General features: G+C 38.4%; 1 protein-coding gene across 2 annotated transcripts; it reads left to right on the top strand.

Moving 5' to 3' along the window:
- Positions 1–650: 650 nt before the first annotated feature.
- Positions 651–27,842, top strand: FAM3C (FAM3 metabolism regulating signaling molecule C). 2 transcript variants are annotated; one of them, XM_064656112.1, is made up of 10 exons: positions 651–804; positions 14,409–14,469; positions 17,022–17,126; positions 18,276–18,305; positions 18,715–18,838; positions 22,117–22,175; positions 23,664–23,714; positions 24,133–24,217; positions 25,137–25,263; positions 26,218–27,842. In XM_064656112.1, the coding sequence occupies exons 2-10, from the start codon at positions 14,457–14,459 to the stop codon at positions 26,305–26,307; spliced, it is 684 nt and encodes a 227-aa protein (XP_064512182.1). In that variant the 5' UTR covers positions 651–804; positions 14,409–14,456; the 3' UTR covers positions 26,308–27,842. The 2 variants fall into 2 exon arrangements, with proteins under 2 accessions (XP_064512182.1, XP_064512183.1); XM_064656113.1 differs by lacking the exon at positions 651–804 and adding an exon at positions 14,223–14,284.

The raw sequence follows: 27,842 nt of genomic DNA, 5'->3' as shown, positions 1-27,842 counted from the left end.
TTTCTGCTGCCCTAGTACTTTCCATACCCACCCCACCAATAGTCCAGCTGACGGAGTTAGGCTAGCAGAAGTCTTCCTCACAATAAAATGCTGTTCTTCCCGCTTACCTCTCTACCTGCTCCAACTACCTCTACCTCCATACCCACCCACCTACCTACCCCAACTCACGCTGGGGTTAGAGAAACATCAGTGCCAAAAAAAAAAAAAAAAGGATAAAGAAGGGATGGGGATTACCTTTTCTTCTTACACAATAACACAGACTGGCTCTGTCCTACTGACCACAGTGTTTTTAAGAGAAAAGTTGAGGGGTTTTTTTGTTTGTTTGTTTTAAAGCCGACAGTATTTTTTTCTGTTCAGTAAGAGAGGAAAACTTGTGGTGTGCTTGGGGAAAAAATGGGTGTGTAGAACATAACAGAAAACAAGCAGAAACATTTTGGTCTCCCAGCCCCTCCCGGACCGAGCACCAGACTGACCCTGGGGCACACGTGGCATCCCCGGTACAGATGCGTGGCTGTGCATGCTCGCACCTGCGGGACCGCGTAACCACCAGCGGTCCAGCACCGCCCCTGTCACCGGGACGGCCCCTGCGCTCGGTTGGGGCGGGCGGGGCGCGGCTGCGGGCGGAGCTGCCGCGGCCCCGGTCCGCCACCGGCAGGGGGCGGGTGCGGCCGCCCGCGCCTCCCTCCGGCTGTGCGGCTGCGAAGGCTGCGCTCGGTTCCTGCTCGGGGCGGGCGGGCCGGGGCAGCCTGTGCGGCGCGGCCGCCGAGGGGACGCTGCACGCCGTGCCCGCGCCCTACAGCCCAGGTGGGTGCTCGCGTTCTCCGTTCTCGGGGGCCGAGGGCGGCACAGCCCCCCGCGGGGCGTCCCGCCGCTGGCTCCGCCGCCCGGGCGCCCATCGCTCTCTTGTGCGCGGGGCAGTCGCGCCGCGCTGGCGCTGGCCGCCGGCCCCTGCCTCTGCCGCCGGCTCCCCGGGCAGCGCCCCTTCCCCCGGCGGTGCCCCTTCCCCGGGCCGCCTGACCCTTCCCTCGTTCCCTCCCGCCCGCGTCGGGTGAGGCCGGCCGGGGCTGCGGGTCAGGGGCAGGCGGCATCCCCGTTCCCGGGCCCTAGCCGGGCGGCGCGTCGGGCGGGAGTCTCCCGGCGCTTCCTCTCCTCCCCGTCCTCTTCCCCTCGTCCGCCGGCCTGGCCCAGCGAGGGGGCTCAGGGCCAGGCTGGAGGTGGTGGTGGGGCGGCGGCAGCCGCTCTCCGTTCCCTCCGGCCGGGGCGAGTGCCCGGTGCCGCCGGCGGAGGCGGGGGAGCAGGAGCTGGAGGAGGAACGGGGCGGTGGCGGCGGCCAGACAGGACACCCCGTCCAGTTAAACAAGTGAAGTGTTGGCGTTGTTGAAACACCCCTTGGTGCTGAAACAAAGACGGCGCGGTGCAAAATAAGTGGTGTTGCTTCTCAGTGGTGGTCTTCCCACCGCTTTCTCTATGGAGAAAGCGCCTGCCTGGTCGCAGGCGCTGTTGGCAGATGGATCGTAGGGCTTGACTGAAACACTAAATACACCTGTACGGAGGGCAGCAGTGAACTCATAAGGAATTTGAATGTCCTGTTTGCAGAGAGATACTTGTCGAAGCAGCCTGTGTGTCTCTGGTTTCTGGCCTCTGAGTTGATGAAGTAGGAAAAATATAGAAATTTATATACTTTTTTTTTTTTCTGGTAGATAAGTGCTGCCATATGTTAAGCCACATTTTTGGCTGAGCCGCTGGGGGGGGGATGTGTAACTCACCTGACTCGTTTCTCTGCCCATTTTCTCTCATTTAAGAGGTTAAATAATGACGTAATAACTCCAGACTTGTGTGAAGATCTTTACGTATACCAGATATTTTTTGTAATGTTCTGTGTGCCCTGTAATGCCACACAGGCTTAGGGCCCATTGTTGGCTCTTTGCTGGTGAATCTGTCTTGACTGCTCCTCTCTTTCAACATGGTATTATTTATTTAATACTAATAGGGGAATTATTTAGGAAAAAAATAATTCAAAACAACAAACCCATACCAGAAATAGCTGGTTAATGACTGTACAACGGTCACGTTGTTTTTGGTTTGGGGTTTTTTTTAAGCTTTCGAAAGTACTCAAGGTATGAGTGTCTTCATTAGCACGTATTCTCCCCTAGGGATTCTTTTAAGTATGAAGAAATGTTTTTCATCTGTTGGTTTGTGTAGTTTGTGTGGCAAAGCAAGTTTTGTGACTTCCTTTCAGCCTGCGAGTAGGTTCTTTACAAGCTGATAGCTTGGTATTGTAATGCAATAACATCTAATCACTTCGGGGTGGAGGAAGCACAGGATTTGTTGCAAGACATTACTTCAGTCTCTTTACAAAGGTCCTGACCATTTCACCCAGTGAGAGTAAATAGTTAATAAAAGTTGCTTCACAGAACCACAAGTTACTGCTTAGCCTCTCTTAAGTGTGGCCCGAGTGCTTCAGGGCATATGTGCTCTACCCAGAATTACAGAATGGTTTGGGTTGGAAGCGGCCCTACAGAGCATGTAGTTCCAACCCTCCTGCTGTGGGCAGGGACACCTTTCAGTAGACCAGGTTGCTCAAAGCCCCCTCCAATCTGGCTTTGAATGCATCCAGGGATGGGATATCTACCGCCTCTCTGGCAAACCTGTGCTAGTCTCTCACCATTCTCCTAGGGAACCCCTGAGACATGCCACTCATCACTGTTTTAGTCACTTGGACATTGAACCGCTGACCACAGCCATCCAGTGACCACCCACATTTAATGAGAACTCTGTGTTTTAAGAAGAGAGTGATAATGTAGAGTTTGAGATTTTACTGGAACTTTGGGAAGCTAATATTTAAAAAGGGAATTCCTGCATGTTCAGTTTTCAGGTTTTTGGGGAAACATAATACTACAGGTAAAGGAATTTGTTTCCTTTTCTTCTTTTTTTTCCCCTTTTTTTTTTTTATTGGTAAGGTCATAAGATGAATTGGTACTATACTTGCCTGCGTACAAAAGAGATTGTTTTGTAGCCTAAAGATTAGGTGTCCATTAGATGAATCCACAGCAGACACAGAGAACACGTTCTTAAAGGTTTGAATTGTTGAAAGAGAATTTGTTATTCAAATACAACTTAGGTTCTGGTTTTTAAACCAGCAGTTCCAGTGAAGTGAGGGAATTGACATGTGAGTGCTATGGCTGCAAGTCCTTCTACTTATATGTTCAGTTCTAAGTTTTTCACTAAAATCTGCTGAGAATTTATAGGATCTAAGGCTTAATTAATGTAAATCTTCATGTTTTATTTGCCAGTGGCCAGCTGCATAACCTTTTTGCTGTCAACAGTACTGGAATTATTGTAATTGTTTTGCAGTTTAGAAGGATACCTCTGAGAAGTCACACATTGATCTGAAACCAAGACTATATGTAAATTTTCAGGAAGAATATCATTTACATTAGTTTCAGAAATCTGAGAGTCCTGCAGTGAGACCATGAGATGGGTGAGCAAAATTAGCAGCCTGATGCTGCTGCGCTTTGCCTCTCAACACTCTTGAAAGTTGTCCACTAATCTGTCATAAGTTATGTTCTCTTTTACTGCATTAGGGTTCCCTAATGAGCAAAATCATGTGGCGTGGGCTGGAGCAGCCTGGCAGGGGAGCTCACCTGTCTTGTAAATTTTCATGGTTCTTGATATTATCTAGGCCTAAAGTTCTGTGACGTGAGACCCCAACAGAAGGGTGACAAGGAAGTAACTTTAAACTGGTATTGCTGCTTGAAACCTCATTTCTTAGCTTAAACATCTGCAAATTATAAGTAGGTGCTCCTAGCTTTCTGCTCCATCATCTAAAATTTTGTGTTTAACTATGAATCCAAGCATAGCCTCCTCATGCTTTTGTTACGGGTATATGCGTCCCAAGAAGACTTTAGGATTTTTTTTCTTGAAGGGAATATGTTTCTGGATAATTTGTGAATCTAAATCCATGCTGTAATTTGTTTCCATCTGCTTGCATCTTGGTATTATCCACAAATTTAAAAACCTTATCCTTCTTCAGTAGTACAAGTCATTGTACTACTTATTAAATAGTATTTTACGCATTTGTAAATTCAATCACATTAAACTTTTAACAGGGCATTAACAATAGGTACTCTTTTGGAATTATTTAACTGTTTTTGCTCCCCATATACAGTACCATATTTTTGTGATACAAAAGTAGTTTGTATCTTCATTTGCAGACTAAGCTGTAATTTAGCATTTTATATCTCTTGTTGGCCTCATACATCCTCAGTGCCAAGAGGATATGGAACAGACTTTGTGGAAGAGAGGAGAAATTTTGGAAGACTATCAGGACAGAGGGAGCTGCTGGAGTAAACTCTGCCCTGCATTTAATGTGCACTGTTGTTGAGTCAGTTTTAATGGCAGAAAGTTGCACAATGTGTTTATATATACAAACGTGCTAGTTCTCATGACAGTCCAGTTAAAATCGTAATTAACATTGAAATACATGACACAGTCTCCCCTCTAGTTATATGACTTGCTTTCTTGTGTCTGGCTGACTTCCTTCACTTCTCCCACCCATTCTCCAGTTGTCTTTTCTTTGTGGAGAAAGTAACCATCTCCTAGTACCAAAGATCTTTTGTTGTTTCTTGATCTGTTTAACTTGATCACCAGTTGGTTGAGTCATCATTTCACAAACATTTAAGCTGGTATAAGCTAGTATTGCTGCTGGTAGAAAGCTGCTGACCTGCTCCCAGACATTAATTCTGCTTTTAGATCAGCCTGGATACTCTTGAGTTTACTAGGTGAGGTGGTTGAGGGAGCTGGCATGGCTGGCTGTGTGGTTGCTGGTGAACTGAACAGTAGTGATACCTGAATGGTTTTGGAACTGCATTTACTGAGGGATGTCGTTCCTCAAATTAGTTCTTCTTGGATATGGCTTATGTTTTTGATACTGGTTTTGATACTGTACCCAGCCAAGATGTAGGTTATAGATCTTTATTTTAATATCTTCATGCTTAGAAACCAGTATAGAAACTGCAGATTTTGGGGCTGGGCTGTCTTGTGTGTCTTCAGTAGAAAGAAGTGAGTCGCTTGAACTGTTAAGGATTGTGTCACTAACTGACTTCCTTTCCGTTTCCAAGCATCTTCCACCTCATCACCCACAAATGGTGGCCTGACCAGTGCTAATATGGACCAGTAGTAATGACTTGCCTGTACCACAGGAGCTGTGTGGTTCTGAGTGCCTCACACAGCATGGAGGTTATCAGTTACCAGCAACAGTCTCATATGTGCAGTGTGATCCCACTGTGCAGTGCCTTGTAGGCATAGCACAGTCCTTCTGTGTGTTGAGCCTGCTGTGCTGCTGCTGCCCCTTCTCCCCAGAGCTGATGTGCAATGCTTTCTCTGCTGGGTGCACCGCTTGGCCAGTGACTTGCTCTGTTAATCCTGCAAAGATGTGCCAGATGCTGCCTACACATGGTAGATGAGTGGATGAGAAGAGGTTCTGTGACGGAGCACGGGTTTCTGTATCCCTTAGAGCAAGAGAGAGAGATACCAACAGTGCTGTGAGTGGTGGCTGTCACCAAGGAGTATTTTCTCCTGAGACGTACCCAGCTTCCTGGTGAGATCAGCTTGCTACTGAGCAAAGGTTAAAACTCCTTTCCAACATGCAGCCTCAGATAATGCTGAGCTTTTGTTAAAGAAGCTTAAATGCTTGGTAGCGTAGATTTGCGGTTTTTTTCTGCAGTGTGCGAAGATGTCCCTTGTTACTATTAGTAGGCTTAATCCTCTCTGCCTTGCAAAGTATATAGAACCTCTGTGCCTCATCATGTCTGCAGTCTCAGTGTGCAGCTCTGTGATGGGTGTGGTGGTCTGTGCAATAAATAAATCTTATTAAAAAGATGATCATCTCGTTCTGACATCTGAAAGCTACTATCTAGAGTCTTACTGTGCTTGGGGAGAAGAACAGTGCAGAGGAGCTGATCAGTTCTCCTGCAGTAAATCTGGAACTATAGAGGAAGTATTTGTAATACTCCTTTCCTTTTCTGCTTTCTTGCTTCCTTGATAAATTTATTTAAAATGGGCCTCAGTGTAAAGTGATGTGCTGTAACCACAGCCTCAAGTAAATTTATGTAGTGGTCATATGTGGTTCTATCAAGTCCCCAGTACATGAGAGAGATGGAACTTCTGGATTGGGTCCAGGGGTGGGCACCAAAGATAGCCAAGGCGCTGGAGTATCTATCTTACAAGGATAGGTTGAGAGAATTGGGCCTCTTCAGTCTTGAGAAGAGATGACTGAGATGTGATCTAATCAATGTCTATAAGTACCTGAAGGCAGGGGGCCAAGAGGATGGAGCCAGGCTTTTCTCTGTGGTGCTGAGCAATAGGACAAGAGGCAACAGTCAGAAACTGATGCACAGAAAGTTCCACCTGAATATGTTGAAGAATTTCTTTATTGTGTGGGTGACCAAGCACTGGAATCACAGAATCAAGTAGGTTGGAAAAGACCTCTGAGATCATAGAGTCTGACCTGTGACCTAACACTGGTGTGTCAAATAGAGCATGGCACTAAGTGCCACATCCAGTTTGTTCTTAAACACCTCCAGGGACCGTGACTTCACCACCTGCCTGGGGAGCTCATTCCAATGCCCAACCCTTCTTTCTGTGAAGAACTTCTTTCTAATGTCCAACCTAAACCTCCTCTGATGCAGCTTAAGACTGTGTCCTGTTGCTCGTGTCCTGGGAGAGGAGACCGACCCCCACCTGGCTACAACCTCCTTTCAAGTAGTTGTAGAGAGTGATGAGGTCTCCCCTGAGCCTTCTCTTCTCCAGGCTAAACAACAGATTGCCCAGTGAGATTGTGCAGTCTCCTTCACTGGAGATATTCAAGAACTGTCTGGATATAATCCTGTGCCATGTGCTTTAGGAGACCCCTCCTTGAGCAGGGAGGTCAGATCAGGTGACCCACTGTGGTCCCTTCCAACCTTACTCATTCTGTGATTTTTGAAGTCGTAGTAATTATGTGTATGATTACTGTTCTTCAGGCACGTACCTTTTGATGTGGTAGTTCTGTTGAAATTTTCTGTATGGAGCAGGATAAGATACGTGGTAGTGATGTGTTATACTAATAACAAGCTTAATATTTTTTATTGATACAAAAATGTGAAAGCTGTTGTACATCTGAAACGTCTGCTAGATTCTGGCAACACCTTGTTTCAAGTGAGACCTGGTGATTCTACAGATTGATGTGTTGCAAAGCTCTATTTACTCCTTCCTGTTGAGGAAAAACTGAACAGACTTTGCTCTCTTATGAAATCAGGGTGGTAATTTTTTTTCTTAAAAGAACATGACTGAAAACAAATTGGTAGTTTTAAACTTTTGAACAGGTAGTATTTACAGCAGTGCTTCAATTACGAAATAGTTTGTTCATCATTTGGCAGAAGAAAACATTAAACCTCACTCTCTTAAATCTTTATTGTGAGATTTATGTACTTCTCTGTGATGAAATTGGGAAGTAAGTTTGTGAATGAGGTTCAACAAATTGTTCTTGGGGATTTTATCTATCTGAACTCCAAAATGTGATATTATCCAACTCCATGAATATAGAGCTAAGATTGTCTTTAATAAGTACATCAGCAGCAATAGTATGGTTTACTTTATCGCATATAAATCATATGTTTTTTAGGGACCATAAGTCCCATTTTTAACTATATGAACCAATAAATTTTGTGTAATATTTGAGGAGAGTCTTCAAAGTATGGATTGGGTGCTTATAAGGTTGGATGGTTGGTTTTGTTTATTTTGTTGTTTGGGGTTTTTTTGTTGTTGGTTTCTTTTCTTGGATTGGTTTGGTTTTGTGGTTTTAATTGCAAAAGGAATGTGGATTGAGTTTCGTGTGGGAAGAATGCCTTAATACTTTTATCTTGAGCTTCCCAGGATTCAGAAGAATTTTTCAGTGTTTGAGACTGAGTAGTTTATGTGTTGTGGGAAAGTACTGGCTCGATGCCATTAGCAAAAGCTGGCATGATCAGTGATCTGACATCCCATTTGGGGAACGTTAGTTTTGCACATCAGGTATGAAAACACTCTGGCACAATTCTGCTTCTTGTATTTGTTGTCCTGGAAGTGAAACCACATAGCAGTATTTGCAACATAGGACATGCAACAGTAGCTGAATTACCTATTTTTAATTTTGGAATAAGCTTGGGTTTAATTTCCTAAATTTATATCCTTCATTTGGAGTAGATATAATTTGATAGAAGTAAAATAAAATCTCGTTTTAACAGGCAAACACTTTGGATCTAAATCAGTTGTCTGGAATATCAAGCTGAATCTTAATGTGTATATAGAAGAATACAATTCAGGTGATATCATTTTTGTAAGAAATTAATCATTATACTTCATGGTAGCATGTGTCGCAAAGGAGAAAATAGATATTCATGAGTCTCCAAGTTGTTCTGTGTGGACAGACCTTTTGCCTATGTGAAGTTCTGCCATAACCACAAAGATTTCATATGGATGTAGGAGTGCTGTTTGTAGGAAACAACTACTTAGGTCGCAACCTGTGTTACCAGAAGACACAGTGCATGATTATACAATAAAATTGAGCTGCGCTATTTATTTTTTAAAGATGTAATTCTTTTCTATGTCTGTCCTTCACTAGTTTCAAATTAAATGAATTTTGTAAACATGGTGGAAAAACTATTCGTAGCCTAGCAGAAGAGTAAGCAATCTGGATAAGAAAATAGATCCTGCCTTTGAATAAAATTATCATATAAGAAGCCTAGATTCCCACTCAAATTTAGCCTTAGAATGATTTCGAATGTCTCAGCTGTTTGGTCCATGGCATATAATTCAGGCTGACACAACCATTGGTTTAAAACCAGAATTCACATAAGAATAACTAGTATGGTCCTTGATGTGTCTAATTCATTGTGTAATTTTGAGTAAAAAACCACCACTACTCTGAACTGCTTGAACACAACAAACTGAAATATCAATGGAGGTTGGATTATTCAAAATGTTGCTTCACTGATTGCATTTTACCAATTATGAAAAGCTAAATTTTTTGGTTGGTTTGGTTTGTTGGTTGTTTTTGCTCTTCTCTGACAGGAATAAAATGCATCTGCTAATCACTGAAGAAGGAAGTTTGTGCTGAAAAAAAAAAACCAAACAAAAAACCAACCAATGTCCTAATCTCCTAATGTCTTGGAAATAAAAATAAAAGCTCAAACCTTTTTTTTTTTTTTTTTTTGAATGCTTGTCTAATTCTAGTACGGTGTATGCTATTCATATTAACAAATAGCACTAATAGTAAATGCAGACAAAAACAGGTGTAACATTATTCGAGCTTGTTTGAAAGCATGAAAACGTTTAAGTCCGGGTTTAGGGGGAAAATTTCGCTCTGAATTTAATGCAAAGCATCTCAGGCTGATACAGATTTAGTATTACATAATCTGGGTACAGATTTTCATATAATAGTGTAGAAAAAGGGGGTTAATATTGAAGGGGACATTAATTTGTACCTGTAGACTACCTGTGTTAAGAAAAACTGTCTCTGATATTTTTTCAGGTTGTTATGATGATTTACAGCCTCCTTTTATATTTTTTGTTTATCCTAGTAGGTGGAAGGTTGTTTTTCTTCAATGTTATAAATACAAACAAGTAAGCAGCAACCAGGGAATACTGAGAACAGTTGATCTCGGCATATTTTCTTACAAAGTATATATTATAAAATATATATATTTAAAATATATATTTAAAATTATATTATGAATAAATAGTATTTTTAAAAAATTAAATATATTTTAAAATGACACCTTACAGATAAGAGGCAAAGGTGTCTGATCCTTACTTCCCTCACTTTCACAGTTTAGTGCAAAGCAGACTTGATTCTTTTATCCCTTAGTTAGTTTATTTAGGTCATGTAATTCTTATCTAGATTCTTCCTTTTGGGGATTATGCGTTAAGATAGACAGGAAAAAACTGCACATGGGTCTCAGATAAAAGTCAAGACAGCACACAGAGCAAAGTATTTTTTGTTTGTTTAGGCAGAGCAGAGTAGCTGCCTTTTTTTTCTTTTTTTCATACACAGCACTCCTGATGGTACAGCTCACAATGAGCAGTTACACTTTTGTGGCAGTCTGACATTTTTGACCCCTGTATTAGAGAGCTGCTATAATCTCTTGAATCCTGTTCTTCGTTTCTGCTGCCTGTCCTGCTGCACTCGATGTCCGTTTTTAAGTGTATTACTTTCTGTTTTATTAAATATCATTGTTGATTTTGGGACCACTTTGTAATCAGCTAAGGTTAGAATTCAAAATTATCTTGACCTTCTAAATTTTTGCCTCTCATCTTTGCTTGTTTTTATGTGCTCATTTTGTAAGTATAATCTGTGCATGTTATGATATTGCTAATGGAAATGCTGTTACTTGAGAATGAAATAGACTAATCTGCATGTTTTGTGATTATCCTTAAAAACATTAATTACAATCGTGTTTGAAAAACCCTTTTAAATGTTAAGTACATTGCAATTGGCCACAGCTTTCTGCACAGTAAGTAGGACAGAGGCTGTGCCCAAGTGACGTGTATCCCATGGCACCATCTCTGGACAAGAGTGTCAAGAAAGCCTGATGAAGAATTGACGAAATTTAATTGCATTCAGCTTGGGGCTGAAATCTGGATTTCATTCAGTATTGTGTCAGTGTGGCAGTATTAATAAGTACCGTTTGTGTGTATTTTGTCAATTACATCAATGCAGTTTCCTCTTGCACCATGATTCTAAGAGGTAAACTTGTTTGATGATGATCCTATCTAACACATGAATGTAGAAAAAACTCATTCTTTTTATTATCTAATGAAACATGATTATGGACTCATAATCTTCCTAAATGAAGTTATATTATAAGCTTCCTCTGTGAAGTACCTAGCAGGGTTCCCTCAAGAGACACAGGTTGCTTTTAAAAGCATGTATCTGCTGCTCCCCTGATTGAAGGTATGGATAAAAATATGTGCAGTAGCTCTGTGGACTTATCTACTAAATTTGTTGTATTTGTGTTGAGTTTGTCATCCTACACAAGTTAATGAACAAGTGGGACCGAGTGGAGGGAAAGCCCTTTGTTTTTTCCTCTCTCTCTCTCCTTTTTTTTTTTTTTTTTTAAATTTTTTTTTTTAATTGTAAACTGCTGTTTTCTGGGTAGCATCTTGGGGGTTGTTTGGAGTGGCTTTGGCACCGGAAATTGCAACATCTGGATATTGCCCCTGCCTTGGAGCAAAATACAATGCATAAGGATGGATGGAGTAGAAAAATAAGCAATCAATAACCTTAGCTCTCAACTGTCTTTCCACATTTCCACTCTATAGCAGTTTGCATCTAGAATAAATAACCCTTTTCTGCATGGACAGACATGCAATTCCATGCGGGGAACTGGACAAATTCAAGAACCTTTCACTTGTCTTCTCTCATTCAGGTTCTTTTGAGGACAGCTTCTCATTTCAAGGCGCACTCTGCTGCATTTGAGGGATTTTTTTGGTTTCTTTGCACCTCCCAAGTTTTGGACCTTGACTGATAAACCTCCTAAGTTTTGTGCTACAAAAACAATCTGAAGAAAAAGATGATCTGTGTTTTGAGTCATGCAGTATAATGCTTCTCAAAACCATCCATTTTACTTTTTAACTTGGAGATATTGATCACTTCTGTTGCCTGTTTTGTGATGCTCTCTTTGGCTTTTGCTTCTGTATAGGGTCCTGCTGTACTCATTGGGGTACTGCCTGTCAACCCTGCTGTATCTCCTGCCTCAGTCTCTGACTAATAAGTGATAAATGTCAGCTTCGTTCTACTGCCTCACAGAGAACAATTATGTAGTGTTATAGACATTATTTCTATTACTCGACATTCATAAATCAGGAAGATATTTAGGTTCTAATTCTTCTGCCCCTGTTTGATGGAATCTTATGCCGAAGAAGAGAAAAGTAGTGTTTGGGTTATTTTGGCCCGTTTTTAAAGCAATCAAAGGAATGTTGTTGGTATTGGTTTTATGCACCTGAGTCTGCATCAAGCTCAGTTATGGTCCTGTGTTCTTTGTTTTTAAATGATCCTAAGATGTGCACTATTAGAAATTCCAAATCCATTTTTTAATGAGTTCTCTGATTTCAGTTGTGAGGTCTAATACTGAAGATGTAGAGTAATGGTCTTTAAGCATTCATAAGAGCTGTCCTGTTTTATTCCTGTTCTGTCTTGAAATAATAAAAAAAACCCTCTAAGGTAATGCGATGCAGGGAAAGGACATGGCATCCATAAATTATTGTCCTGCAGCTGGAAAGTGCTGTGCAGTGCTTATCTCTACTGTAGCATTACTGTATTTATCCTGTAGATCAAAACCCACAATATTTTGATATACTGTAATTTAAAAAAAGAATCTCTAAATCACTTTTGAAATTCCTTTCAAGGTGACACATGGCATACTCATTTTTCCTTTTCCTAAATCAAAAACATTCCACACTTTAAAAAAATCCCCAAACCATATTCTCTGTTGTATATTTTTTGATGGCAAGAAATAACAATCGTTGAAATGGGTGGAAGGAGATGTTAGGATAAAGGCAGTCAAGATTGGATCAGGATTGTTTCACTTAGATTCTGCTTTCTTTTTGTTCATATTTTTGCTTTCACACTTTGAATTCATGATGTGTATTTGTTTAGAGTAAAACAAAATAGGAAACTTTAGGGTTTTTTGAGTGCAGCCTTAAAACAAGCTTGTAGTTGTTCAAACTACAGACAGTGTTTATTTTAACACTGATATATTTCTGGGGGTGGGGAGAGGAAGGAGCCTAGAATAATTCTGTTCACAGAGTTTGAAATAAAATGAGTTTATCTGCCCTGACAGATTCTTTGTCTTTTTACAAGACAGATGAATACTAGCCTTTCACTGAAAGAAAATGTTATTTCTGGATATAATATGTGGCTATAAATATAATGGATATATTATGGCCATAATATGCTATGAGATTTCCCTTATAGTACAACATTAGCACTCTAAAACATGTGTCTGCTTTTCAAACTTTGTTGATACATATTTTCAAATTCTTATATAGTAGAAATAAATATTTCTATATTTGCATTTGTTTTTTCCCCTTTATTTCTCTGCTGGCCATTTTCTTGGAAACTTGAAGCAATAGAGCACAATGAGTCTTTGTCAAAGAGGATCTGGACAGAAATGCCTGAACTTGAAGATACTGAACTAAGTGAAGGCAAAAGTTTGTCTACATAATACTGATTTTTTTTTTTTTCTCCCTAGCATAAACCATGAAAACTATGTGGGGGCTTTGGTGCTTGTCTCCAAATGATTTGCATTTCTAATAACAGTATTTTTTCAAAGAGTTTTAAAGATAATCTTTTTGATGTTGTTCAAAATCATGGCATAGGACTGCAGACCATTAGGGATGCTGTAGCTTTTGTGATGGGCGGTCTGGGGCAGCTACTTGGATTAGAGTGATAGCTGATTACATGTTTTCAAATGTGCCTCAGTATAGATGATTCAGGGGAAACTTGAGCCAGATGTCCAGACTCAGTGCAGCATGGGCCCACCAAGGCTGAGCATGACCAGGGTGCAGAGTGCAGATTTGGTACAGCCCAGGGGCACAGCATCACTTGAGGAGGAGGTGATAGCCTTTGAGCAGAGCCTGTGGAGTTTGTGGCCCATTTTGACTCTGTATGGTGGCACGCTCTTCTCAAGAAGAAGATTTTGGAAACTTACATGGTGTTTGCTCATAGACAGTGATTTCCCGTTTATTCTAAAATAGTTTGGGTACTAAGTTTGGTACTTCTGTCATCATTGACCATCATATTAGTCTTCTGGATGTAGCTAAAAGTGACAGATGCATTGTTACATTTCTGTAAAGCATAGATTAAAGTATTGAAATTACCTTCTTTCGGTTCTACTGAGTGCAGTTTACGCAATACCCTAAAGGCCAAAACGCTTAAATCTTTTCTCTCTAAATCATAGTTTGCTATGTTATGTTGCCAAATAGCAACTTGCATCCAGAAGTTGGTAGGACTTCGAAGCAGTGAAGATGGAGTTGTTGACTTTTATTACATAGCTTTTGGAAATTAAAGACTTCATAGATAGAGCACTGGTAAATACTTATCTCACAAATTGAAGGACTGAAAGTTAAACTGAATTTGTAGCAGATTTGATGACATTGATTTAATGTTTTTTTTCAGAATACTTGTTTCATGGAATAGCAAGTGAAAGCAAGACATCAGAAATCCCTCTTAAATCTTGCCTTTACTGTGTGCATTAAGAAATAGGTATTCAGAACAATTATCATTAATTTTGTTGACTAGAAAATCTATGGACTTATTTCTGTTAACTCATCACAGAAGTGCTTATTTGGTTGTAATTACAATGATGTGTTGTTTTTTTTTCCTGCAGGTGGCTATTTTTAATGCAATAGTGTTGTTAGCTGGCTGAAGACTAAACATGAGAATAGCAGGTAAGCACGCTCTGTAAAATCAGACTTTGGTCACTTGGGTAACAACTGCTATGGACAATATTAACAAGTTGTGACAATAAGGATTTAAAGTCATAGAATCATAGAATACTGTGTTGGAAGAGACCTCAAGGATCATCTGGTCCAACTTTTCTTGACAAAAGCACAGTCTAGACAAGATGGTTGCCTAACCATGTGATCCCCCCCATGTGAAAAGGGGGGATTTTCTCAAATGCTTAATGTTTAATTAGTCTGTCAGCACCCCAGGAAAGCCAGGATCATTGTGCCTGCACAGTCTGTCAGTTAGGGGGACCCTTCACTGAACTTCCTTTATGTTTAGGTGGGGCTTGAGTGACTCTAGTCATACATGCTTTTGTTACTGATTGGTGTAAAATTCTCTCGCTTTGCTCCTAAAGATACAGTCAATAAAATACAGAGCACCAGTAGGGGGTGATCATAAAACATAAAATATGCAACACCATTGGGGGGTGGTCATACCTTGGAGGTGGGCAACTTTGGGATAGAGGTGTGTGTGTTATTACAGTTAAGCTTCAATGAACAAAGTTCATCTGAGGAGAGAGATTTCACCATGGTTGTTGGCTCAACAGCAGGACATCTTTCCTATCTCCCTTGGTTGACAGGTGCTATATGGTTTATCAGCTGCAAAGTGCCACCAAGTTCCACTCCCTGCAGGGATTTTAACAGCCTGGCCATGGTGTTTTCACTCTGCTCCGCCTGCCATTTCATCCCCCTTAGCATGGCCTTAAGGTTATAGATTGTGTGTGGCAGGGGAATCATTGTGGGATAAGTTGTTGAGCATGCTTATGGCATTCCATCCAGGGAGTAGCAGCTGCATTTTACCCTATAATTTCCATACCATTGTAACTTCTGTTTGAAAGTGAATATAACTTCCTCTAATTTGACTGACACCCATCTTTCTGCAATGGCCCAGCACCCTGTTCAGCCAAATCTTAAAAATGTCCAAATTGGAGAATCCACCACTTCTGTGGGGAGATTATTCCAACTGTTGATTGTTCTCATTGTGAAAATTTTTTTTCTGTTTCCAATTGGAATCTCCCTCAGAGTAACTTGTACCCACTTCTTAACGTACGTTCAAATCATCTGTTTTCTCCAGTGCTTATATGTAGTTCTCTTCAAGTGCAGTAATCTTTGGAGTTCTAGCATAATATTTTTAAATTAAGTTTGCATCTGTGTTTTCTTACATCATAGTATGTATGTGCTCACACACAAAAAAAGAAGGATCAACTACAGGCAAAAACCTCTTGTATCTCTTCATCTTTCTTTTCTGTTTTTATCCCGTTATCTTTTTTTAGCCTTTTGGAAGGATTGATTAGCCTCTCTCATGCTTCTGAAGGCTGAGTAATCTGTCTGTTTTAAGGTTTTCTGAACAGCCCATCACAGCAGCAGTCTGAGATGTGCAGGAATACATAAGTTTGTTTTTTTCTGAAGGATTTATTTGGCTGGCAATGTGAGAAACAGAAGTGTGCTTTAAGGTAGCTTCTTCCAACCAGTTTGACATACTGCAGAGAGATAGGAAGGCAAGATGTTGATCAGATGCCTTCTCACCTAACTTCTACTCTCAGTCAGTATTTTACAATAAGATAAATAGATGTAAAAATGTATTTCAAATTATGCTAAAAATGGCGAGGTTCTTGGCAGTGCCCCATACATTCAAGTTTCCATTTCAGATGTAAGTTGCTGAGGTTGTGTGCTTCCAGCTCTTCTCCCAGGAGATAGACTGGCTACTCAGCGCTGGAGAAAGTTTGGTTCTCAAACTTTGAGATACCCAGGGCTTCAGTATATTAAAAGGGGGAGGGGAGAGGTACTGCTTTTTCTTACTTTTTAAAATAGCTCTTTTGAGCCATCAAACTTTGCTTTTGAAGGTCATTAATTTAAGTTTGTTGAAAAGTAGGTGAGGATGCTTTTTTCTGGTTGGCTGGTCGTTTTGTTTTTTTAACATAATACTCAGAGCTGACTGACCATAGCAGCCAAGCTACAGTATATTAACAGATCCTAATCAGTCTCAGTCTTGGCCATACATTAAAATAGAGGTAGCTCAATTTGAGGGGGTGGGGGTGGGAAGCACAGTATATGTGAACAAGGAGGAACCAGGTGCTCATGGCTAAAAACAGGGAAGTGGAATGAGAGAGGTGGGAATTTCACGTTTGGGCAACAGCCAGGTAGATCAGCTTAGTTCATCTTGTCAAACTCAATTTTCATGGAAAAGTCTTTGGTTTCTCCTGGCTTCTGAGTTGAATTGGTGGACTGTGGTGTCAGGCAAGCATGAAACAGGAAAAAGCTAAGACCAGAGTATGTATTTGGTATGGTAACCTGATGGACTGGTGCAGTTACATTCTACATTATAATGTCCATTTTTTGCAGGTTAATTCTGTTTAGTAAGTCCCCAAATGATCATATTGTTTCTGAGTTCCCCATAGTGTAATCTGATACACAATTCTCATGTTGTCAGTTTTGGTGAACTAACGTTGCTATTTGCAGATAATTTTTTGAAACTTTTCTCTGTTTCCTAACAGGTGCTGCAAAGTTGGTAGTTGTCATAGCAATATTTTTGTTGACATTTTATGTCATATCTCAAGTGTTTGAAATAAAAATGGATGCAAACTTAGGACACATATTTGGTAAGTGGTGACTTTGTTTTCTCTGTACATCTGTTAATATTTACTTGAGCCGTAATCAAGAACATCATATTCATTGTTCTTTAAGCTTGACTTAGGCTCTTACACTTAAGAATTCTGTGTTTGTTTTTAATATGTATACTTGTTATTTTATATATATATAATATATAATATGTGTATTAAATTATTTTCTGTATGAAATACTTAAAGTGCTCTCTTATGTTAAGTGGATCAGTTTGATTCTTTTGGTTGCCAACTATACATCATTTTACCTGCTTTTTTTGTTTACTGGTACTTGCATTCTTAGTGTAGAGTTGCAAACTAGGTGACCTGAATGATGTTTCTGGAAATCTGTGCTCTGCCTTACTACTGCTAAAGAAATTCAGAATTTGTTTTGGGTGGGCTTTTTTGCTTGCACAGGTACACTACCATGTTAAGTTGATTGTGCAGTAATCGAAATATTTCAGATGTGCCCAGGTTCTACACAGAGAAGGATTAGCAGTTGAGGTGTCTTAAATTTTAAGTCTGTTTTGAGCCAGCATTATCTTTAAAGGTGCCTTTTATTACCAAAAACCCACCAAAGAATTTTAGGTACATGGGTAGAGTTCATGTTCGTTAACTCCAGATTACTGCAGTGTGAGCCAACATCTGAACCAGTCAGCAGAGATAACTTAAATAACCATCGAAGAGACAGAGGTGTCATTAAGGTATGTGCATGATGAGGTCACTTGTGTTTCTTCCTATCCCAAGAAAGGGAGTCACAAATGGCTGGGTTGAAATACACCTCAGTTGCAGCTTCCAGTCTGAGGTGAAAGGAACCTCATCCTCCTGAAGCTGTAAGAGGGAAATCCATTTCGCTTTAGTGCCCACACCTCCATAAATCCTTGGACGTTTTGTATCTTCATGGATCTTTGTGTTAATCAGAGAATAATAAATTAAGGCAGTGTTCTGAATGGGTTTCCTGATCACTATCATTCTTCTACTGTGTAAAAGTTGCTTTTTATTGGAGCATAGTATTCAGGTGTATTTAATACTTCATTTCAACCAACCTGTGTTTATAGAGGTACAGAAAGATTTTACATTTATAGGATATTTTGTAGCAGATGACACTTTAATAGTAACATCTTGTAAAATTTTCCTTTTTCATTTTAGCTAGATCAGCATTGGATGCAGCTGCACGCTGTGAGTATTCATATGCATGTATTACTGCTGTATTGCTTTTGCTAGTAACAGAAAGACTGTTGAATTTTCATAGTTAAGGAAGTTTTAATTAGACTTTAAATGCAATCAGAAACTAATTTTCCTCTTTTCCTGATTTTTTTCCTTAATTTCTGGTAAAGTCTATTCTGTAGTTTTGGCTTGTGGCTTTTGATGACAGTGCCAGAGCAAGCAGCAGGGTGACAACAAGAAGTTAGAATAATGAGGTACTTCAGAAACCTAGATTATTTTAAGCTGCTATGCAACTACAGATGTGATACTTTTTGCTTTTGCTCTTTTCCTTGAATTCCTTCAGAAAAGTAACTGACGTTATTTGTCTGTTAGCCTAGCTATGGTGCTGTCTCTAAAATCTTGTTTTATTTCCTTTTGAAAGCTACAAAACCTCCAAGATACAAATGTGGAATCTCTAAAGCTTGTCCTGAAAAGCATTTTGCATTCAAAATGTCAAGTGGAGCAGCAAATGTAGTTGGACCTAAAATTTGTGTAGAGGATAATGTGTAAGTATTTTTACCTGTTATCTCAAAGTATCTCTTTCCAATACTGTCTTAGATCACTTTGCACATAAAATCAAAAGCTTAAATTAGGTTTTGTTTTGCCAACAGTCTGACCATATGAAAAAATTACATTGCATTATAACTTTATCTCTGAAGTGTACTTAATGCTCTGCAGTAAATGCAGAAATGTATGTTATTTTAATACACGCAAGACAGTTTGCACTTTATATCAGGTTTACAGATTGAAGGGTTAGGTAAACTCTGTCAAATCAGATGCACACTTGCCTCTAAGTAACTTGTCCTTATGCCTCTAATAGTAATTCAGTGAATTATTGTATTGTCTTTTTCAAGTCATCTTTTAAGCTGTATTTCCACAGTACCACTGTCAGAACACATTTTCCACTTCTCTTTAAAGGTTGATTTCAAAAGGGGAAATAGTATTTTAACACTTGGTATTTAACTGTGCTAATAGTAACTAAAGTTAATAAACTTAAAATAATTGTGAAGTGAGGAAAAGAACTGCTCGAGACACAGTTTGGTTTTAAGTCTTCTATTTTTAATAATGATATTTTTGACAGTATTATCAATAATACTGCATCTAGAGTATTTAACTGGATACCTTTCAGTAATCCCCATAATGGGAATAATAGTATTTATTTTTAGACTGTTTTTTCCTTTTAGGTTGTTCCTCCTCATTGTCACTCAGAGTGTACAGCTTCCTATTAACATTATCTGTCTACTCAATTTTGCAGGTGACATGTCAGAAAAGATGTTACGGTTGTCAGATTTTTTTAATATCAGTCACACTTAAAGCCTTTGCCTTCCATTTGCGTTTAAACTACTTCAGTAGCTGTTTGTCAGCCCACATTATGTTAGTACAGAGAAACATATATAGCAGTTGGTGCTAATGAATTCTAGAGCGGATGTCAACTTCACTGTGAACAAAAGAACCCCACGTAGTATAGTAAATAGGATAATTAATCTATAAGACAGTAAAACATATTGGTTAACATTTTCCATCACTTTACTCTCTAAAGTAACTGTAAGACTAGTCTCAAATGATCTTAAAGAGAACACTATTTTTAGCACTAACTCTGGCATTCTATTGGGAGGCTGACTTAGCTCAAGCTTGCTCGCTTGTGTAGGAGTCACTTTGCAGCAGAGCATCACGGTGTAGTTGGGGAGCACGTGCGAAGAAAGAATGAGCTCACCATGGCACATACTAACTACAAGCTGCTAGGTTTTGCTTTCCATTCTTATCAGTGAGTCGTTTTGTGACCTTGGACAGGCTTATCTAATCTCTTGGCGAGGTATTTTTGTTGGTGTTACAAAACTTGTTACCATCTCGTTCTGGTTGCTTAATATAGGAAGCTTAATATCTGTGAAGACTTAAGCTGATTCAGTGATTAAAAGTTGTGGGAGTGTAAGTAATATTTTAATTTTGGGATTGTAGTGTTATTTTCTTTGGGGTTTTTTTCACTTTTTTTTTTTAATGTATCGCTTACTGGTTAACTAAGAAGAGATTGTTGTTCCTGTCCAAAAAAAAGTAAAAAATCTTCTACTGGATATTTTACTGAAGAAAGTGATGAAAAGAAAGTAGTTGCTGGCAAAAGTTCTCTATTCTGTTAGTACTAGTGCACACTTCAGTGCACAGCTATTGCATTTTAAAGTCCAGTTTGCCTTGGCAAAAATCTTTCTGGTTTGCTTCAGAGGAGGACTTGTCATGTCTGTTTAGATGTCCACCAGAAAATTTGATTGATTTTATGTGGTCTCCTGCTTTGCTCATAAGAGGTTTTATTTCTCTTTCAAAAGCTCTCATAACTTGTTGATTGTAGATTCTTGGAAGAATTCTAAAACTGATGAATGGCTGCCCTCCTGTGAGAAGCTGTTGCACTGCAGCCTGCTCGTGATGGTGCACAAACTGTCTCAAGTGTATAACATAGTATATCAGAACTCTGAAAAAAAAACTTATTTCCTCTTCAGAAGCTGTTTTATTAGAGATATTTTGTGAACTCACTCCAACAAAGTTTTTTCTGATTACTTTGTATTCTTCTTCATACTTCCAAAACAGGAAAGCAGGAACAAGTTTTCATAATTTGTAAATTATGTTTACAGAGTAGGTTTTTCCCTATACATTAAACGTAAGGATGTCACCAGGTTTATGAAAGCACTAAAGGTGCCAATACGATTCAGAATGCATGTAATTTCTCAATCTTTAATTATATAGATATTTTAATGTGAAACAGGAATTCTGCTGTGTAGAAGCTCAGTTATAGCCTTGTTCTGTATTGGGAGGACATATTCCGAATTAGAAAAAAAATACTGGACTCATCATCAAAATATTATTGTAGTCGCTACTTCTTGGGATTTTTAGAAGGGGTGATACTTCTTTACCACCAACTTCTCCATGCAGTTTTACTTCCTCTGTTAAGAAGCCAGTTGCATGATTGTGCCACGGTAGCCTGATATCAGAACGTTGCACTAAATTCCTTTAATAACTAACAATTTTTGCATTCATGGTTGGAGGATTTTTTGTTGTCTGAATCCATTGTAACTTTATGGATGTGTGGAATTTCAGTGTCTAGTCACCTCAGATATATTTGGACTATTATTTATTTACAGAGAATTTTTGATTAAAATGGAAGGGAATTCTTATTATTTTTTGTAAATTAAATGTCCACTAAATTTCGTATGAGGAAAGGAGTGTGTTCAGAACTTCACTGCCTTCTTGTTGCAGTCTTTATTTGCCATACGTTTTTCTTGTTTAGAACGGATGCTCAGACATGACATGAAAATCTTATTTCTTGATGTGATGCTGTAATATGAGTTTAAATGCTTCTGTTCAGTTAGCTTTTAAACTCATTAACACATTTTTGTTTATCATGTGCTTACAACAAAAAAAAAAAACCTTAAAATGTTGACTATGTGACTGTGCCAAGCTCCTCAAGTTAATATTTGGTTCAGGCTCTTTAGCTGCAAGGTATTTTTTAAAATAAATTAATAACACTATTTTTGTGCCTTTTTTAATATACAGACATGCTTTGAAATGAAGATGATTAAGTGATCAAATTAAATCAATACAACTGGAGATATTTGTGTTATTCTCAATTTGGTGGTGTCATAAGAGCACACAGATTAGTTCAAGGAGATTTTGCTTCATTTAATTACTCATGAATGTGTGGTCTTTTAACTATGTGACTTCTAGAGTTTGATCCGATTTAAAAAACAGAAATATTTCACATCAGAAAGTTTTCCTATTAAAAATATTTATTTTGTTTCAGTTTAATGAGTGGAGTTAAAAATAATGTTGGCAGAGGAATAAATGTGGCCTTGGTCAATGGTAAGTGACATTTTAAGTCAGCAAATTGTCTTCATTTTCAAATTGTTTCCAAAATTAAAGGTGAAGAAGTAAGGGATGATGAAAGGCAAGCAGTATGAGAAAAGGAAGCATTCAGCGTATTTATACTGAGATAATGTCAGATCTTGGCACTGACACCTTTTTGTTACAAAGTAGAAAAACTCAGTGTGTTTTTGTTTCTAAAAATGAGCTGTAAAAATAGCAACAGTGGAGTGCTCTGGTGACATCAGATAAATTCCTAATACACAACAAGATGGAAAAAGACATGAGATGCATCCTACTTTTGCCCTTGTGTGTTTCCACCACTAATAAAACTGTAGCCTGCATTCTTCTGTTGCTCTGTTTTCAGTGAAACTTCTTTAACAATTTTGTTACTACATGGAAAGACTAGCTCATTATTTCTTAGCTTGAATCTGTATATTTGGTCTATAGATCTTGTCCCTAAATACATGATGTTAGGTAATTTTGTTCAGGGTTCTTAATTTTCATTAAAACCAAACAAATTTAACAGTGCGTTACCTTGAAAGCTGAACTGAATGTCAGTACTGGCAGATTTCTCCTTAATGTGTAGGAAGCAATTCCTTGTAGCACTGAGATAGCACTTTGTCAATTCACTGTAATATAAATTCATGTTATTTTTGGATCATACTTAGATTTACATCATCTAAGGCATGCCTTATAAACCTGTGCTGCTTTCCTAAATTGTCTTAATCTGTTCAAAACCAAAATACCTATCATTGTATTTTATAGCTCCAGTCTTTCTCTCTCTCTTCCAAACTTTAAATGAATGTGTATATTAAAAAAAGTCTACCTTCCATCAAATGCCTTTGTAAACAGCATAATAAAAAAAAGCTAATGAGATATACTATATTGTCCATTTTTTCCATCTATTCTAATTAAATCTACTAACAATTTCCAGTCTATAGGGAAACATGCAGTGTAATTTTAATCTTCCTTACTTTGCATGTGGCACTAAAGGCAGTCTATAGCTGTACTGTCTATTTTTGCAAAACCAACTTTTAAAAAGGCAAATATATGTACTGAATACTCTGTATTTGTTTTAGAGGATGTAGGTGTTTTATTTTAGATTCCACTTGAAGTGAAATCAGAAGTTTGCAAAGAATCACAGAATGGTCAGGGCTGGAAGGGAATCTTAAAAGATCACCCAGTTCCAACTCCCCTGCCATGGATAGAGACACTTTGCACTAGACCAGGTTACTCAAAGCCCCATCCAACCTGGCCTTCAACACTTTATGGGTCATCTCACTTTATTTCCTCTTAGGTTTTCCTGCACCTTTTCGCAAACTACTGTTTAAGGAACAATTTTCATAGAAGTTAAGAGTTATCATTTATATAGTGTCTTCTGCAGCACTTCCTCTGGAAGAGTCAGTAACAGGAGTGTTGGGCATGTTTTCTGTAAGATAATTTTGGTTAAATTCGATGACACCAAATATTTCTTTTTCTCTCCAGGTAAAACAGGAGAAGCATTAGACACTAAGTTCTTTGACATGTGGGGAGGAGGTAGGTGCAGTTTAGCTGGTCAGAAACAACAAATGTGCTTTTTTTCCTTCTCCAGACTCCGTTTGCTGTGGTGGTTTAACAGGATAGTTAAGGGAGTGCTTCACCTCTACCTTTGTAATTGTGAGGAGAGTGCAACTTACACAATTAGCTGAGGTGCAAGGAAATGGTATGGTTAATCAAACAAACTTGTTCTCCAGAGTAGTTCTCACTAGTCTTTACCCAATATGTATTAAACTCTTTCTATAAATTAAGAGTTCTCTGATGCATTTTAGCTTTCTCTCACTTCAGCATCTTTTTATAAATGCTAAGTACATTTAAAATATTATTAAAATAATATCTTCACAGAAAGACATTGCAGATGTTTAAGTATAGAACTGTGGCTTGTTAATAAACAGTTTTGTGTTCTCTTTCTTTTCAGATGTGGCACCATTTATTGAATTTCTGAAGTCCATCCAGGATGGAACAATAGTGTTAATGGCAACATATGATGATGGTGCAACGAAGTATGTAATTGATTTTAAATAGCAAGTGTTGCTTTAAACTTTTAAATGCTAGTTTATACTGAAAAAAAATACATTCCTTTTCATGCAATCACTTTAGATAAGGATTTGTTTTTCCAAGATGACAGATTTGAAACTATACTTACCGTTTATTAGTTTTATAATGCTGATGTGATTTGGGAACATCAAAGATCAAATTAAAACTAAGCAGATGTATGTACATATTTACTTAGAGAGCTGTTAGGTGTATACTATTGTGAGAAACAAAAGTAAATTAGATATTAAATTAGACCCTTAGCAGAAATATCATGAGTGTTTGTTTCTGAAGACCCTGTAGGTAACTTAAAGGAAGAAATGAAGAGCTGCTGTTTGGAGATTTTGGAATGATAACTTATCCTACAGAATTGTTTTCCCTTCCATACTAAAATTATCCTTTGTGGGCCTACAGGCACTGATCTGTGCTGTGGGGCAGCAGTCTGAATTTTGAATTAACTGACCCAAGCAGACAAGAACTTCTTTCATATATTCAGGCCATTCTTCTAATCTAAAATAGCTTTCACAAGACTTCAGCTTGAGCCTGCAAACTTTATTTACTTTAAAGGTTGACTTTTTTAGTTGCTTGGAGAATTGCTAACATGACTTGAGATATATGTATACATTCTCACAGGAGTTGGTTCCTGGCTTTTGTTGGTGTACTAATAGGTTTGTATCCTGGTTCCTTGAGCTTATAGCATGAAAGAGCAGCGCTCATTGCATCAGGTAATGTTAGAACTAGCCTTATCTGATTTTGAAAGATAGATCTTGCCCAATATTTACTGACTTAAACTATATTTAATCAGATTAAAGATGATTGGTGCACTGAGCAATGAAAGCTCTAAGAGCATATGTTTTATTCACATACGGAACTTCTGTTTTGTTCAAGGCTTAACGAGGAAGCCCGGAAACTGATTGCTGAACTGGGAAGCACATCAATTACCAACCTTGGCTTCAGAGACAACTGGGTCTTCTGCGGTGGAAAAGGAATTAAGACTAAAAGTCCATTTGAACAGGTCTGTGATTCTTTAACTTACTGGAATTTAACAGCTTGCGTTAATAAAGGCGTAGTATGTTTTAGAAATGCCATGCATTTTTACAAGATGACTATCTATTGCAGTAGTGGCACACAGTGTTATTTTCAGATTTTTTCCTTGAGTAGCCTCCTCCTTTTAACCACAACAAAAAGATTCTTTGGTGACTCATAAATAAGAAAAAAATCTTACATGGGGTAGATCTTAATATGCCAATAACTAGATCATTTATCTTTTTAATGAATCAAATTAAACTGAACAATTCAAAACTTATTGCCTAACGCTTGTATTTTAGTTAGTTCACGCACTAACAATGGTGAACTTCCGACAGATAAGTGGTAGTTAAAGTGTTGGTGTTCCCAGCTGTTATCTTTGCTCTTCTCTCAAAAATTATTGCTGCTACAGCAAAATTTGTGAAATAGAGTATGTTCCCATGCTTTAGATGTTAAAATTCAGTATGTGTCAATGATGCCTTTAATTACTGGTAAACGCAGCTTTGAGCTAGGAGAGGAAGGAAGATGCATTTTCATTTGCCAGCTTTGCAAGGGAGTGGAAACCAGTGCAGAAGCAGTGGCAAACTGTTGGAGGCAATAGTGTCTCACCTGACTGCAGATCATTGCTTTGTGGTGGTTCATGCTTTAATGCAGTTGGTCTTTCCTTGGTTGTCTCTCTTCCTAAATAAACATCCATAATAAAATTTGAAAATGTTTTCCTGGTGTGGCTTAACTATTTGTAGCATACACTTGTCTGAGCAAGTTACATTAAGTGGTGAATACTGGGAGATCGTTACATTTGATATGAAGGACAAGAGACTAATAGTGATGTTTTTTCTTTTTGTCCATAGCCTGAAAATAAGTAAATATCTTAAAGCTGTGAGTTAAAGCAAAAGGATAAATGACTTCACATTAACAGCAGATTGATGTTTTCCATTTATAGCATATAAAGAATAACAAGGACACAAACAAGTATGAAGGCTGGCCAGAAGTTGTCGAGATGGAAGGCTGTATCCCTCAGAAACAAGACTAAATGAAAACAAAAGGAAAGGATAAAGAATACGGAAGAAAATGCACTTTCTGCTATTATTAGAGAGAGGGCTATGAAGGAGACTGCACTGTAAATAATATTTTTAAAGCATGCAGCCATCTTGTCAGTGTGTGCATGAGCACTGACATTTTGAATATTGGGATTATTTATTGCTAACACACATAGAAATTCTTTTTGTAAATATGTCCAAAATAAAAGAAACATCAAATCATTTCTATGCAGGTTTCTTAAAAGCACAGTATTTAGTTTTGCCTGTGGTAAATAATATCTTGTAGATAACTGGCCGATAAATTACATATGTGGACAATAAATAGATCCTGACAAATGTACTGTCTTCTTAACAGTGCAGTGTTGCTGTGACTATGTAAACTTAATGGAATATTGTAGATTTTAGTGATAAATTAATAAGGAGCTTTAATTTTTTTTATCCTCTGCCTTTTTAATGGCAGCATCACTTTTTATTAAAGCTATTTGGTTACTCTGATTCCGCATGCTCCAAAAATTTTTGTAGTTCCCCATGAAAACAGAATAATCAGCAAAGGAAGAATATATGATTGTGTAACACAGGTATGCCACGAAAAGCACAATAGAAATTATTTTTTTTTATCTTTAGGGGATGAACAAAAATAAATATATAAATAGTGTGTGTGATATTTAAAACAGACTTGGAGGAATTTGTACTTAACTTGAAAGTGTTTACTTTATGGAAGAGACTTGGCATGTTAAACAGCAGTACTCTGAGTAATTTGTTCAGTTTTTATTGCAATTCTTGTACTGCTGCTTAACCACTGATTCTCTCTATGGCTATTCGGCTATAGTGGCTGGTCATATAGTAAATGTGCATAATGGAATAGCTTCCTCTTTCAGTTCTAACATCAGAATTAGATTTCACGTCCCAAAGAGCCTGTTGGAAAGCAGTCTGCCTTCTAGTGAGAGTTGTTTCAGGGTACACAGTTGTGATCCTTTACCACCCATGTTACTTCTAATGTGAGCTGAGGCAACCTGTTCTTCCAGTGAAATGTTAAGAGCATTGTGTCTTGGGTTATGCAAAGTGTTACTTGTAAACTTAACTGACAATGCTTTTTTTTATGGAAAAAAAATGAGCCAAGTTTAAGTGGCCTTATTCTGTAGCTTGTATGAGAGCTGTGAGAAGACCTTGCTTTCTTGGTAAATTTCTGTTTAAGTAGGGCCAGCTTGAACTTTTCCTGAAACTAAGTAGGGTATAACTGACGGTGTCTGTATTCACAAATTAAGGGCTGACACAGAATTGGCTGTAATCTCTTGGGCTTTGTGTCATGAGTTTTGGTATATTCTGTGTAAACTTCAAGCTAGTACCGTGGGGCAAAAACCACAAAGGATTTTTCAAGAACCCACAGTGAGTTTAACACAGAGGCATTAGAAATACTGTTATTGTTGATGTTTTCTGAGACAAATTCTGTGCACTAAAAATTCCAAGCAATATTGAGAATTACCTTGTAAGACAAATAAATAACCTCTGATACCAGAGTAAGACTGGA

The sequence above is a fragment of the Pseudopipra pipra genome, chromosome 5 (genome assembly GCF_036250125.1).
Source record: "Pseudopipra pipra isolate bDixPip1 chromosome 5, bDixPip1.hap1, whole genome shotgun sequence".
Taxonomy (NCBI): domain Eukaryota; kingdom Metazoa; phylum Chordata; class Aves; order Passeriformes; family Pipridae; genus Pseudopipra; species Pseudopipra pipra.
This window is presented reverse-complemented; position numbering and strand designations above follow the sequence as displayed.

What these genes read in the sequence shown, in the direction of transcription:
- FAM3C (XM_064656112.1), top strand. An exon ending in ATTGGATGCAGCTGCACGCT is followed by an intron (nt 18,306 to 18,714) that starts GTGAGTATTCAT and finishes TCCTTTTGAAAG; the next exon opens with CTACAAAACCTCCAAGATAC. An exon ending in CTAAAAGTCCATTTGAACAG is followed by an intron (nt 25,264 to 26,217) that starts GTCTGTGATTCT and finishes TTCCATTTATAG; the next exon opens with CATATAAAGAATAACAAGGA.